The sequence below is a fragment of the Zeus faber genome (assembly GCF_960531495.2).
Source record: "Zeus faber genome assembly, chromosome: 8".
Classification (NCBI taxonomy): Eukaryota; Metazoa; Chordata; class Actinopteri; order Zeiformes; family Zeidae; genus Zeus; species Zeus faber.
In genome coordinates this window covers 12,303,750-12,317,784 of record NC_137195.1, presented here as the reverse complement: position 1 = coordinate 12,317,784, position 14,035 = coordinate 12,303,750, and the positions used below count along the sequence as shown (strand labels likewise).

General features: G+C 46.5%; 2 protein-coding genes across 2 annotated transcripts; one reads left to right on the top strand and one right to left on the bottom strand.

The window, feature by feature from the left end:
* Positions 1-458: 458 nt before the first annotated feature.
* On the bottom strand, positions 459-3,163 carry rnf41l (ring finger protein 41, like; the record flags this gene model as incomplete). Its single annotated transcript, XM_080005637.1, has 5 exons — positions 459-857; positions 962-1,082; positions 1,203-1,365; positions 2,483-2,622; positions 2,958-3,163. The coding sequence occupies 5 exons, from the start codon at positions 3,161-3,163 to the stop codon at positions 459-461; spliced, it is 1,029 nt and encodes a 342-aa protein (XP_079861763.1).
* A 7,956-nt stretch (positions 3,164-11,119) lies between these two features.
* LOC307233781 (fibrinogen silencer-binding protein-like) lies at positions 11,120-12,488 on the top strand (the record flags this gene model as incomplete). Its single annotated transcript, XM_080005201.1, has 2 exons — positions 11,120-11,526; positions 11,939-12,488. The coding sequence occupies 2 exons, from the start codon at positions 11,120-11,122 to the stop codon at positions 12,486-12,488; spliced, it is 957 nt and encodes a 318-aa protein (XP_079861327.1).
* Positions 12,489-14,035: the final 1,547 nt, after the last annotated feature.

Here is a 14,035-nt window from a genome sequence, read left to right as displayed (position 1 = left end):
ACATTTGGAAAAATATATTAAATATGGTGCAGGATCTAGGATGATACAAGCAGCTACCTCGTGGGACTCATTGGGTCCATAAATACAGCTGATATGAGAGAATACAACATTTGGGCTCTGGTGTTTTAATTGGTAAATAAATGGATGAATGGATTCATACAAAATGCTGGAACAGTAATGGGACTCAATTGGAAAAAATATGTACTAGCACACACACACACAACCTGGAAACTATTTCTTATCCAAAGGATAGCAGGTCTAACCAAGAAGTTCTCATAAACACTACTAATTCAGTATCTCAATACCATACACATCACATTTCCCTCACAGATGACCCAATCAAATCAGAAAAACCTTATGAAGACAGAACAGATTGTAACATTGTCCTTTTTGTGTTTAATTGCGTAATGGCAAAAAAAAATATGAGTCTGTACATGAATCCACAGTCATGAATCCACTCAGATGACCGTCACTTCCCGACTCTTCTTCTTGATGCAGTCGAGGGTCAGGCTACGGGCGCCGGCCTTGCGTTGCCCCTCTCCCATCTGCGGGGACGGCGGCGTCGCCACGGATGTTACTAAAGGCGGCAGCTGATTCGGAGCTTGTGGGGACACTTCCAGCAGCTGGTGCCTCACCGAATCTTCCCTGTGGAGTTCCCACCAGTTCAGCGGGCGGTCCTCCTGGCGCTGGCTCGGGGTCGGCGGCTCGACGGGGAGACGACTCCTGGTCGGCTGCAGGCCTCTGAGGAGCTCCAGAAGCTCCCTCTTCTCCAGCTCTGCCTCCGCCAGCTCTTGTCTCCTGAGACGCTCTGCCCCCAACAGGGCGCGCACATCGCACATCACCCTGGACAACTGGCCCTGCGTGGAAAAGGGCGCACGGATTGATGGAACAACAGTCATGCGCTTTTAGGTCCTGCACCTTTTTTTTTTTGAGGTAAACAGCCGAGAAGTAACGTAATCACCTTGAGGTCCTCCACCTCACTCTTTAGCTGAGACTCTTTCTGCACCATGTGTCTCCTCTGGGAGTCCAAGCGAGACTCCATCTCCCGCCTCACCTCCTCCACTTTGCACAGCATTTCCACCCTACAGAATACATTTAGAGATCCAAAGAACGACCCATCTTATTTACGTAAAAAAAACATCATTGAGTCTTCTGTACACAGTGCAACCCTGGTAATAGTAGCAGCAGCAGTATTCACATACCTGAGCATCTCCACTTCAGTGCGTAGCTCCGCCACGCAGTTGTGTTGCGGCTGGTCGGAGGAGAGAAGGGTGTGGCCGCAGCCGTTGGGGCACTCCCTGCTGCGGAACATGCAGTCGGACAGATGGGCCTCCAGACCGCGGCGCTCCACCTGCACTGGACAACCTGAGAGAAACACATAAAGTACACGCTGTGTCGGCTCACACCACCGATGCAACACCCACACACACACACACACACACACACAACACACACACGCACACAAAGAATAGATAAAAAAAACAAAACTTTTGGAAGTCTTCGAATCCCATTAATGCGAATCCAAATTCATCTTAGTTCCATATAGATACTGATATTCTGTGAGGGGAAATGTTGATTGTCAATCTGCTCAAGGCAAAATCGACACAGGTATGAAAACACAACGAAGACACACATCACAGCACCTGTCACACTGTACCAGAGAAGAATAATCTTTATTGGTCACACGGCACACCACAGCACAACACATGCATATATATACACACACACACGCACATGTACATGCACATGCACATGCTTTTTTGGGTGGTGGCCGGTGAAATGTGGCCTCTGCATTTCACCCATCCTGGCTTGTCCTTCCTCCGGGGGGGCCAGCCAGGATCAGTGTCCATCGCTGGTCGGACGATGGTGATATGTGCATGTTTTTGGTGGGGGTCCTTACTGACGTTAGGTGGAGGAAACCCCATGTGAGCACGGGGAGAACATGCAAACTCCAAACAGAAAGGCTCCTTTTTGGGAGATAATCCGCCGGAGCACGGTGCCAACAGCGCCCCAGGTGGGAATCGATCCTAGGACCTTCATGCTGTGAGGCAAGAATATTGACCATACCATATCGACAAAGCTCCGCATTCCCTATCGTTTGTCAGTAATACTCTCAACACTGCAGCAGCATCACGCCCATGCTCTCACTCTTAACACTATACATACCACAACGGTAACAGATGTAATCTCCACCTGACAATGACAGTGTCACACACGCACAGTGAACACGCGCAGGCACAGGCAGTAATTACCGCTCAACAAGTGTGTCATGATTGTTTGGGAGCGTTCCCTCCTGGCGAACCTCCCCGGGCGAGTCTGTGCATTGTTGCCACGGCAACAAAGGAGCCACTCGTCTCCGCCCACATACACATAGGTGTACACACAGGTATCACATTACCCCGCCATACGCATGGAGGCTTAGTACGCCAAACACCAAGTTATACAGATGAGTTACTGCTGGGTTGAGTGGAATCTGCCATACCTGTGTTGGGGCAGGGCGTGAAGGAAAACTGGCACTCGTCCTCATGGGTGTGAAGGTTCTCGAGGCAGCAGACCGCCTCACAACCCTGGCCGGCGTTCACACAACGGATCTGCAGATGGCCCAGGTCATTACGCATGTACCTAGAATTTGACAAACAAACGGAGAAAAAAAACAAAACACGCACGTGTCTAGAAATAGGAGGAGAGAGTTAACTGTATTTACATAGCCCTAATCATGGTGCAGTCTCACAGGGTTTCACATTTCCTATCGAAATCAAAGACGCCCCCTTGTCCTAACCTCCACCCAGGCATGGGAAAACTACCATATACAAAAAATGGAAGAAAGCCTTCCGAGGGGCCACAAAGGAAGATAAAGGAGGAAGACAGGATGGGACAACCCTGGAGGTAAAGAAACAACACCAACCCCCGCACACACACAGGTATAGTATGTAAAAAGATCCGAATGGGGGAGGGACCTGTAGAGTGGTTTGAGGCTGGCCACGTCCAGCGGCAGCCTGTCCTCGGGACAGGAGCTGTGGTGGAGCAGCCAGCCGCTGATGCAGGCGCTGCAGTAGGCGTGCTCGCAGGGCGCCTGGAGGGGGCGCTCCAGCACGTCCCGACACACGCAGCACAGCAGGCCCTCGTTCACGTAGCCCACGAACCTCTCCAGATCATAGCCCATCCTATGACCACACAGACACACACACGCATACACACACAATGAGGTACATGACAGCAGTAAGAAAGCAACCTTAGATGGGTAGGTAGGTGTCCGAGTACGGATACTGTGACGCTAGGGTGTCCGAGTACAGATAGGGAGAAGAACGAGTACAAGACTAGGGGAATTTGTGTCAGAGAATATCCAAAATCCCATAAGGCACATGTTAGATGTCTCTAATGGTGAAAAGAAACAATCGATCATTATGTTCTAATGGCCAAAACCAACAACCTAAGTTGACAGTAAAAGTACTGGATGGGAGTCATACTTGGAAGGACTCTAAATCGGCGTCGTATTGAATGAGTGGTATTGGTCCATCCCTACTTATTTTTAGCCCACACTATCCACGAGCCAACCCATGTAACATCATTCACTTTCTCCCTCCCTCCCTGACAATCAGCACCTCAGGAATGACGTTCCTACCTGGTTTATCCTCTGCCTCATCCAAGTCCGACTTCCTCCCCTTCCGTTTATCTTTGCCTCGTGTTCCCGTGTTATTCCAATTCCTTTCTCCATTCATTTCATTCATTCATTCATTCACTCCTCTTCTCTGTTGCTTCATCCAGGTGAGGGTCTCGTTCCCCGGTGTGTCCCCCCTCCCCGCCCCTCCCCTCCCCTCCCCTCGCCGGGGGTCTCTGTGGACCGGTTCCCGTGACAACAAGAATTCAAAACATGGCTGGACAGCTGTCAGGCGGGAGCAGAAAAGACGGAGACGGAGTTGCGCGTAGGAACACACAGTCTCAAATGCACACATGCACATACACGCATGCACACGCCAGCACGCACACACACACACACACACACACACACACACACACACACACACACACACACACACACACACACACATACACACACACACACAATTGCATGCCGATTGCATGCCCATAAAAGGACACAAAATATATATAATAATGTTGAAATGCAAAGCCAAACCTGGTACTCACTTTCATGCCCATAAAACCACAACGAAGCGCCGACCAGGAGATGGGAGCCGTGGCTGTCCCATCCACCGTCAGACCGGTCCTCTCTCGATGTTTTTGCCGTCTCCCAGTCGTCCCTTTCAGGTCCTCAATCTCGCTCTCCCCCAGCTTTCTCTCTGGATGTTGGATTAACATGGATTACGCTCCTCTCCTCCCTGATTGGATTACACAATCCACGACAACATCAGATCACAGGACCTGACTCCCTCAAGAACACAGAAATCAAAGAGCAGAAGAGTCATGCAACCTCTCTCTCTCTCTCTCTCTCTCTCTCTCTCTCTCTCTCTCTCTCTCTCTCTCTCTCTCTCTCTCTCTCTCTCTCTCTCTCTCTCTCTCTCTCTCTCTCTCTCTCTCTCTCTCTCTCTCTCTCTCTCTCTCTCTCTCTCTCTCTGGCTCTACCCTTCATTCAAACAGACTAAAATGCATGCAAGCACAAGGTTTGTCAGTTGTCACAGTACCTCAACTGTACACGCCTGATGCTTCAACCCTAGGGCATCAAACTACAGGCCCGGGAGGCCACATCCGGCCTGCGAGACAATTTGATGTGGCCCGCTACATGATTCACGATTCAAGATTCAAGAGGTTATTTGTCACATACATATACATGCGGCCATACATATACGCAGTGAAATGTCATGACACCCGGTGATTACGCACAATAAGCTCTAAAAATACAAAAAAAAGTGATAATATATTGATAAATCTGGCTCCCAAATAATGAATCCACCCAAATGTACGTAATGTTTTAAAAGATATATATAAAACAGAATTAAATAGATATTTCTAACAGCATTACCAGGCAATTCACCAATGTGCGGGAGAAAACAACAACAACAAAAACAACAACAACAGAAAAACTGGCGTGTTTCCCCTTGAAGTTCGACAACGCCCCCCTCCCCAAAGAGCGGTCAAGCTGACCAGCGCCCTCCAGGTCATTTGAGATCGGTTTGAGACCTCTGCCTTAACCCCAAAACCAATGAAACCGATAATGAACCAGGCTCCAGTCCAGCCCTGGTGCGGGCCTCGGCTGACCTCATCTGGGAGGCCGTCAGCGGAGCCCCGCGCCCGGCGACGGCGGCTCCAGCCTGAAACGCTCCAAGAATGCGGATTTGAGGGCGCTGACTGAAGACGCTTCGGTCGCCCGACAAACCCCAAAGGCTGCGCAGGGCCGATTAGGTGGATGAATACAAGCGGTGACGATGTGAACGTTCAAGCTTCGAGGATGCTTATTTATCACGTACGTGTAGGCATCGAATATGAATAGATATATGCATAGGACGGCACATGCGCATAAAAATGAATCAGCGCAACAAAGCGAAAAATGTACGTCATGCACATTGAGTGTGTGTGTGTGTGTGTGTGTGTGTAAAGGTTAAAGGTCAAACCCGACGTAGCGGGAGCGCGTGCGCCGATCCTCTCGCCGACTCCGCCCACTACAGAATCCGACCAATAGCGTGCCCGAGACACTGTGCACGCGGGAGAATCGGAACGCGGAGGCAGGAAGTGAGTAAGGGATGAATGGAAGTCCACAACGTTGTCGCTCAACTTTGTGCCATTTGTCGTCCTGCAATCCCCGTTGTGTCCGTGTAACGCGTGTGTGTGTGTGTGTGTGTGTTTTGGGGTAGGTACGACGCGTTCGCACGCCGCCTCCGCGCCCTCGCATCACTCCGCCTTGGAAACCCGCGTCGGCTCTCTTGTGATGCGACGTTGTCATGTTTGTGTTTGCCATTGCGTTAGCCTGCGGAGCTTCCAGTGCCGCCCCGAGCGACCCCAACAGCAACCGGTGTGTCGTTCGTCGTCCAGCTTCGCCGCTCTCATAATCGCGGACCACTTCGTGCTCTTGTGGTGTCGTACATTGTTTACGGGACGGGGTTTGTGATGATCATCCGCGCCATCATAACTGTGCAGGTGGAGCTGTCACCATTATTACACCACCGCCCGGTCGAGGTCATTACAATCGTTAGAAATGTCACAATAAACAGATAAGACTTGACTACCTGGTTGTTTTTGTTCCATAGTTCAATACTAATAAACTACGATTATGCAATGGGTAGACACCTATTGTATTGAGGTTAAAGGGACATGGTTTAATTTAAATCAAGACTAAGATAATCCTGCCTAAATTGGTGCGGAATTTAAAAACGCCTTTCTGAGATGTTAGTTTAAGATGACCAAGTCCTCGACTAAGGTAATTAAGGACTAGTCAGCTGCTGTCAGGGTTGCACCTGTCCTCCTGGGAATGTGAAGCTCACCTCACGTTGATGGAGCAAGCCATTCTATTTAGAAGATCACTTGCGTTGACCGTGAATGTTGATCGGCATTTGTGAGTTAAAAGATGCCTTGGAAGTCTTGTTAGGTGAAAAACTGCCTTGGTAAATCTTGCAACCCTCTTGTGTGAAACCTTGTCCCTCCCTTTCTCCAGTTTTGTACATTTTGTATATTTTAGCTATTTCTCTATGCCATTGAATGGAAGTGATCCTCCAAAATTCGTGACCGGAGTCCATAGCAACTGTCAAACTTGACATTCCCTATAGACTAGATTAGATTAGATTCAACTAATTGTCATTGCGCAGAGCACAAGTACTGAGGCAACGGAATGCATTTCTTTGCATTTTACCATCCTAGTAGCTGACATATCTAGGAGCAGTGGGCTGCTGTATAGTGGCGCCCGGTGAGCAATAACGGTTTAAGCATCTTGCTCAAGGACACATCAGCACGCTACTTGGAGGAGCCGGGGATCAAACCAGCAATCTTCCGATTGCTAGACGGCTCTACCTCCTGCGCCACTGCCCCCTTATAACCCCTATATCCACCCTTCTGTCTGGCCTTGGTGCCGGTCTTAGTCCAGATAATCCATTTTCTCTATTTTCAAGGTCAACCTGGAGGCCCACATCCATTCATCTAAAGATAAACCTGCCTCTGGCCAGGTTTAATTTAGGGCTTCACTTAGATGTAGATTAGCCCCAAATTTCCTTCTGGAAATAAGATTTTCTTTAAACCAAGACAAGGACAAGTTGGAGGCTATTTTAAACCATGACTGAGAGGCCATTTCAGTTAGTCCAGATTAAAAGTGTGATTTAGTATAAAATTAGGCCTAATCTGTGTCTGTGAAACCGCCCCAAGGCTATAAAGTTGTTCATCGCAATTATTTGTATTTTATTATTAACAATTCATCGTCAACCAAAATTTCATGACTTTTATAGCCCTACGTATAAGAATGCGTCGCTCTGGAGCTCCCAGCCGGCTCTTGGGGAACGCTGCAAAAAAGGCCCGCTTTCTGCCTCCTGGGGGGTTTCTGTCCGAAGCAGCTGCCTGTGTGCAGGTCAATGCTGAGACCCCGGCCCCTACATCCAGTTTAGGCAACATACTGAACAAGGCAAGTCCCTACAGTCTTCCCTCGGTCACTGATATTGTTTCTGATTTTCTTCCAGTTAGTTGTCAAAATTTATATTTGTAAACCTTTTCTCAAACTCCTTTTCAGGTTCAGAGAAATCTCTCGGCCCCTACTTGTGCCAAAACAGGGGGTGATGCCGCGGTGCCAGCAGAAAACCCCCAGCCCAGGACAGGTGAAGCTGCTGCAGCAAGCATGTCAAGGGCTCTGGCCCGGGTCCTGAGCGCAGCAGAATCGAAAGAGAACCAAAAAGACATGAAACCTCTTTATGCTGTGACAGGGGACAACACGGAGGACAGCGCACCAGCAGGTAAGGCAAAGGTTTAAAAAAAAAAACAATATAAAAAGAGTCTGAACACAAAATGACTTGTGTTCAGTCTATCATGTTAAAAGAAAAACAACGTTGTGCTAGAGATTGAATCAGAATGTGAGACATGAAGCGATTGTATGTGACAATTATTGTTTTTTGGGGGGGGTAATTCACAATACCTTCCAGAGCATATGTGCAGACGTGGTCCTTGATGTTGCCATTTCAGATGTGCTGGCAGATGGTGGGAAAACACAGAAAGGAGTATTGCGGGAAAGTCGCAGTTTTTAGAGCGCCTTTTAGGAGGCAAAAGCTATTGTGCATTAAAATGCTGTTAATGCAAAGGCCATGGGTGGAATAGGTTTTACATATTCAGCTAATTACATTAATATGTAATTAAAGACTAAACAAATCTTCTTCAAGGGAAGTTGTTTTATTGTTTCTTCTACCATGTTGGACAATTTCCAAATTCTGAAAACATACTTTTTTTTTTTTTTATCATGATGACACCCTCCACGTGTTTTTTTTCCCATAGCTGTAACGTGCATCCTCAGTTGTTCAAGGGAAAGTTGTCTTCACAATATAGAAAGTTGCCCGTTGTATGTGGTGCTATGTGGTGGTTGATCAGGTAAAACTGTGGATCTGTCTGCCCCTCTAAACTGTGTGACTCTAAACTGCTCACAAAATATGATTTGAATTTACATGGTACAGTTTAGTGGCATTACTATAAATGCTATGTGGCACTTTGGCTTTGTTATTGCTGCAGCACAAGATATGCAATCTCTTGATTTTTGTTTTGGTTTGGTTTATTTATACTATAAAAATCTTTGTGTAGGCCTAGGTTTTGCATTCTAAACTTTTTAAGATTGGGTAGATGCCTTTAGTAACCACAACGATAAATTGCATCAAACTCTCATTTGTGTGTTTGTGCTTGTTGCAACCTTGCATGATATGGTACTGCTACTGGGATATAAATGTACAGATGCCTGGTATTAGCAGTTAAAAAAATATCAATATATTACATTTTCATTGGCCTTTTTAATAAGTACAAGTTGGAACTGTCGTTTTTTGCGGAGAAATGCCACACTGATTCCACTGAAAAATGTAAAAAAAAAAAAACACAACATGTTCCAAGACATTATGTTGCATTGTTTACAGTCTTCTAAACTCAGGGCTTTGAGGCCAAAGTTAGACCCTCATGAGTTTTGACCTGGCCTGCAAAGTAATCTACACTCGGTTAATTCTCTGCAATGATCCTTGAGTCTGTCTCTGTCTGTCTGTCTCTGTCTCTCTCTCTCTCTCTCCCTGTCTTGCTCTCTCTCTCATGTGTGCAGACACAAAATGCCTTTTCCTCATTTTCACTTGGCAGAAACAAGTAGTGTTGAGGCTGAGTTTTAAGTTAAAAATAATTTATAGGCATATGTTATTGCAGTAGCTTTAGTTTTTTTATGTGCATGCTTGTATATACTGTAGCTCTGAGGCCTACCAAACACTCATTATAGTAACAATAGAGCTTGGTATAACAGCTGCCATCATGCCCCATAGTCAAAGCAGTCTAGAGGTGGGCCCCAAGAGCTTCACAATTTCAAGACAGATGGGAGGACCTCATTACAGGGTAAAGAAAAGCCACTTATCTGTTATGAGACACAGATGAAACTAATTTTTCTGTTTGACCAAATCCCTTGCTGGATAATCAGTTGTTAAAACGATCCTTATAATGACCAAAACTCCTATACAAATTCAGGACTTACTGTATGGGAAACAGTTAATATTAACAAATGTTTGAACACATATGAAAAATAAATCTATTGCAAATGTATGTCCAGCACCCGTTTCCATGAGATCCGAGTTTCAAATTCCTGGTTTTCGCAGAATTTGGTCTGGATTTACATAATCCAAACACCTCGCATAAAGTGGGCAACACCGCTGGACGTCTAATTTGTTTACAGTCCCGAGGTACAACACCAGTTTTGGAGATTTGCGATACGCAAAATATGAACACATTGAACAATGTTATTTGGAAATGTTTTACAACGACGTCCTCATTCGATTTTTAGGTTTTATAGTTAAAACTTATTTTTACTAAACTGATAATAGTACCCATGTGGCTTCCTCTGTCGTCTGCTGACCGTTCCTGTCGCGTTGCATTTACGCTGGCAATGTAAATTACGGTGGTGGGCGTTAAAAGGGTCTGCACAAGTCTTTGCAATTTCACCTGGGGAAAAAAAAGAAAAAAAATCCATTAGAACATCAAAAATCGCTTAATTGCAGCGGGAGCGCCTTTGTCCTTCGCCCCGCTCCACGTCGCGCCTCGGTGGGTTTTTGCGGGTGACCGCACGCACGGGCTTTAGGAAGCAGGCGCGGGGAGTGGCAGCAGGTCCGGCTTTATGCAGAGTTGTGGAAGTGCAGCCGCAGATTAGGACCGTGCTCAGGATCAGCGAGCAAACGCGCCTTGTTTCGCTCCCCTCATTCACCCGGAGCAACTAGTGCCTTTCTATCACATCTCCGTTGCACGTCTTTTTTTTTTTTTTTTTTTCTTCTTCTTTTTTTTTTTAAATACATCTCGTTTCTAAAGCGAGGCGTAGCGCGCAGCGCGGAATAGATCCCCTCCCCCCGGTTAGTTAAACCAGCGCTGCTCTCAGCCCGCCTCTCTGCATTATCATAAAATAGGATTTTCACCCGTTGAAATCTGTAATACTGTGTTTCAAATATGTATCCGTGTCCATACCAGCGCAGAGAACCCCCCCCTCTGTCTGCGGTGTTGATATTTAGAAACTGTGGTGCGGTGGTGTTTGTGCGCTATGCTTGGTTTGGGGTTTAGAGAGACCGAGCTGTAAGTAGGTCGGGCTGGGTTTAAGCGGCTTAGCTACGTCAGCCTAAGCTGGGAGGAATTCATCCAAAGCCCTCCGCAGTAGGCGGGGGCCTAAGCGAGGCTGGCCTAGTTAAGCCTGATTCTTATTGTGTGCACAGTCTGTTTTTGTGCTGCAACACAGCCGAGAGAAGACCTGGAGAGCATATATGTGCCCATGCATGTTAGACATGGATTGATTTTGATTCAGAAAAGAGGAAGAGAACGGAAATGGGAGTTTTTTTCAGAGTTAAACCTGTATCAGCTTTCTCACCGTGGACAAAGACAAGGACAGTTAGAGGCCATCTGTGAGGAGCGCAGGAGCGAGGGGGACTGAGACGTGCCGGCTAAAGGCCCTTTTTTCGTGCGCGCCGCTCCGCAGTGCTCTGAGATGGCATCAAGCTCTGTGTTTCTGTCTAGTATGGTGGGTAAGGCTCGCTCCTCCAACTTCACCCTCTCTGAGAAGCTTGACCTGTTGAAGCTGGTTCGTCCTCACGTCCGCATCCTGGAGGAGCACACCAACAAGCACGCCGTCATCGTGGACAAGAACAAGTGCTGGGACACTGTTGCCGAGCAGTACAATGCCCTCGGAGGGGACAGGCCCCCGCGCACCGCGCAGGGCCTCAGGACCCTCTACAAGAGACTGAAGGAGTCAGCCAAGCAGGAAGTGATGCAGAGGAGACATGCCCAGCCCGAGTACAGAGGAAGCATCTCTGAGCCAACCAGGAGAGTGATGGAGATGATACCCCACCTGTTTCACCACGTGCCTATTCACGATAAAGACCAAGCACTGCGCAGGTAGGCACACACACACACACACACACACACACACACACACACACACACACACACACACACACACACACACACACACACACACATACATCACAGAATTTCATATAAATAATAAATGTAAGGAAGGGGCTGCTAGATTCATCACACATTATTCCTAGACATTATTATGCTTTAACAATATGGTGCTGTCACTATTTATTTTGTTTATTGAAAAACGACATTTTAGTCTAATGACTTATTTTCATGTTCAACCTATTCATGCCATAGCTTTCAACCAAAAAAGGATTGCTACTCTACTAATAAGTCATCCATTTTCCATGCTGCAAAATTGCCAACTGTATAATAAGTGGCAATGCTGAAATTCATATTGGTGGTTCAGTTTGGGACATAAATCATAACCCCTCTCTGTCTGTAGGTTAATATACATCAAGCACAACTCTCCTGTCGAACATCCTGGGAGCAGCTCCTCTCTGCCTGGACTGCACGAGTACCCGGCAGCGGTCCCCGCCGTTTCTCACGAAGTGGTCCAGCTGATCCCGGAGGAGGATGTAAAACCGCCGCCCGACCTCCCCAACCTCTCCACCCACATCGGAGAAGACGGGGGGCAGGAGCACCACGGGGAGCAGGATCTTGACAGCGTTCAGGATTACGACGCTTCCTTGTCCCCCGCCACCTCCTCCGTCAACATCCCTCTCTCTACCTCGCCGCTGCCTTTAAGGCACGACCTGTACCCCAACCACATGTACCCGCACCACGAGCAGGACAAGTTCCGCCCCCTTCACTTCGCCCAGGAGGAGCATGAGCTGGTTCTGGCCAACCACAGGAAAGTTGGAATCTACCTGGAGGAGAAAAGGGAGGGTCTGAAGAGGAAGCAGGAACTGGAGGAGGAACTTCTTAGAACCAAGATCAAAGTGGAAAAACTAAAGGCTACCAGACTTCGACATGGACTGGCACTTCCTCTATAACACACATGGAAAACTGTAAGCGCCAGCGTTTTAAAGGGAGAGCCCGAAACAGTCTGGACATAAGCCTTTATTTATATTGCGTTATACAGTATATATCTGTTTTACGCTTGAACGGTTTTACCTGGATGTTTTTCAGCTGTTGTGCCTCTTGAACATGGTCTGTTTTGTTATTGCAGAGGACACAGTACTTAGCATAGAACATTTATTTACACTTACCTTTTTTTTTTTTATACAATTTGTTGACAGCAAAAACATCAATTACATAATGAAATGCTAGAAAAAAAAATCATAGATTTTGTTAAACGCACGACAAACACAAGGGAATCATCAGGATAAATAATGAATGATGATTGTCCTTCCTGGTGCGCTTTTTCGACATTTTAAAATGTATATTTGTGTCTAGATGATCTTCATCCATTGTCATAAAATTGGAATTGTTTACAGAATTGAAGATTGACAAGCAAGTATCTGCACTGAAGTTGGTCACTGACATTAACAAATTCAGTGACTATTCATCAAAAGAAAATTAGGATAAAATTTTCTTGAAAGACAAATTTGATAAAACCGAGGCTTCATTGGTGTCTAAAATAACGATACTATTGTAAAAAGTTGCCAATGTTTTCAAAACTGAAATATTTTGAAATATTGAACTTTTTTTAGTGGCTCGAGTTAATTCAAGGCCTTATCCATCGGTATCTCTCTATCTAAAAAAACAAACAAAAAAAACAAAAACTTTCAGACTTTCGCGCCTGTCTTAAAAATCTCCAGCGCTCTCTCTCTGGACGGCTGAGGGATGATGGAAAGAAGGGAGTGTTTTGGTTTAGTAACACTGTTATTCGTCACGTATGAAATTAGGCAAATGTTGTTGGTATGGTGATGATGTAAGAGTGTCTGTGTTCCCGGTCTCTTCCATGTACATACTTTTTTTTTTTTTTTTTTTCCTATTAAAGGTTGAAGTACATTTCCTTGGTTTTGTCTCACTTTAGAGCGATGTCTCTCAAACCTACTCTGGAAGCGGTCATGAGGCCGGTCAACTCCACCTTATGGTTGGGGTTCAAGAGTAGGGTTGGAACAAAAGCTAAACAGACCTGGTGTGTCGTGAGGATTGGGTTAAGAAAAACTGAACAGACATACCGTCCCACGAAAAATATTTATTTTCAGCTTGGTTGAACGCCGTGTGTGTCTATCGATCGTTTTCATAATCACACCTCTATACTTCAGTCTATCTTGTGTAGTTAAGTAACATTTCTTCTCCACCCATGTTGATTCATACCGAATGCATTCAGAACATTTCTCAGTCGAGGTGCGATTTCTCGTCGAGGGCATTGATTCGTAAAACAGTCGTACAGTGACCTCTGCCGGTGGTCTTTGTAAACAGCGCTCGTGTTTTGTTTCACCCGCTGTACTTTGTTCCTGTGCTCCAGGGTGGGGATCTTCCCCTCCGCTCCCACACAGATCCGCCCCTGGGAACCCAGTGGACGCATTGGAACCGGCGTCTGATCCCGCCGATAAGAGCATTAAAGACGGAGTGCGCTACTTCAGTGCGA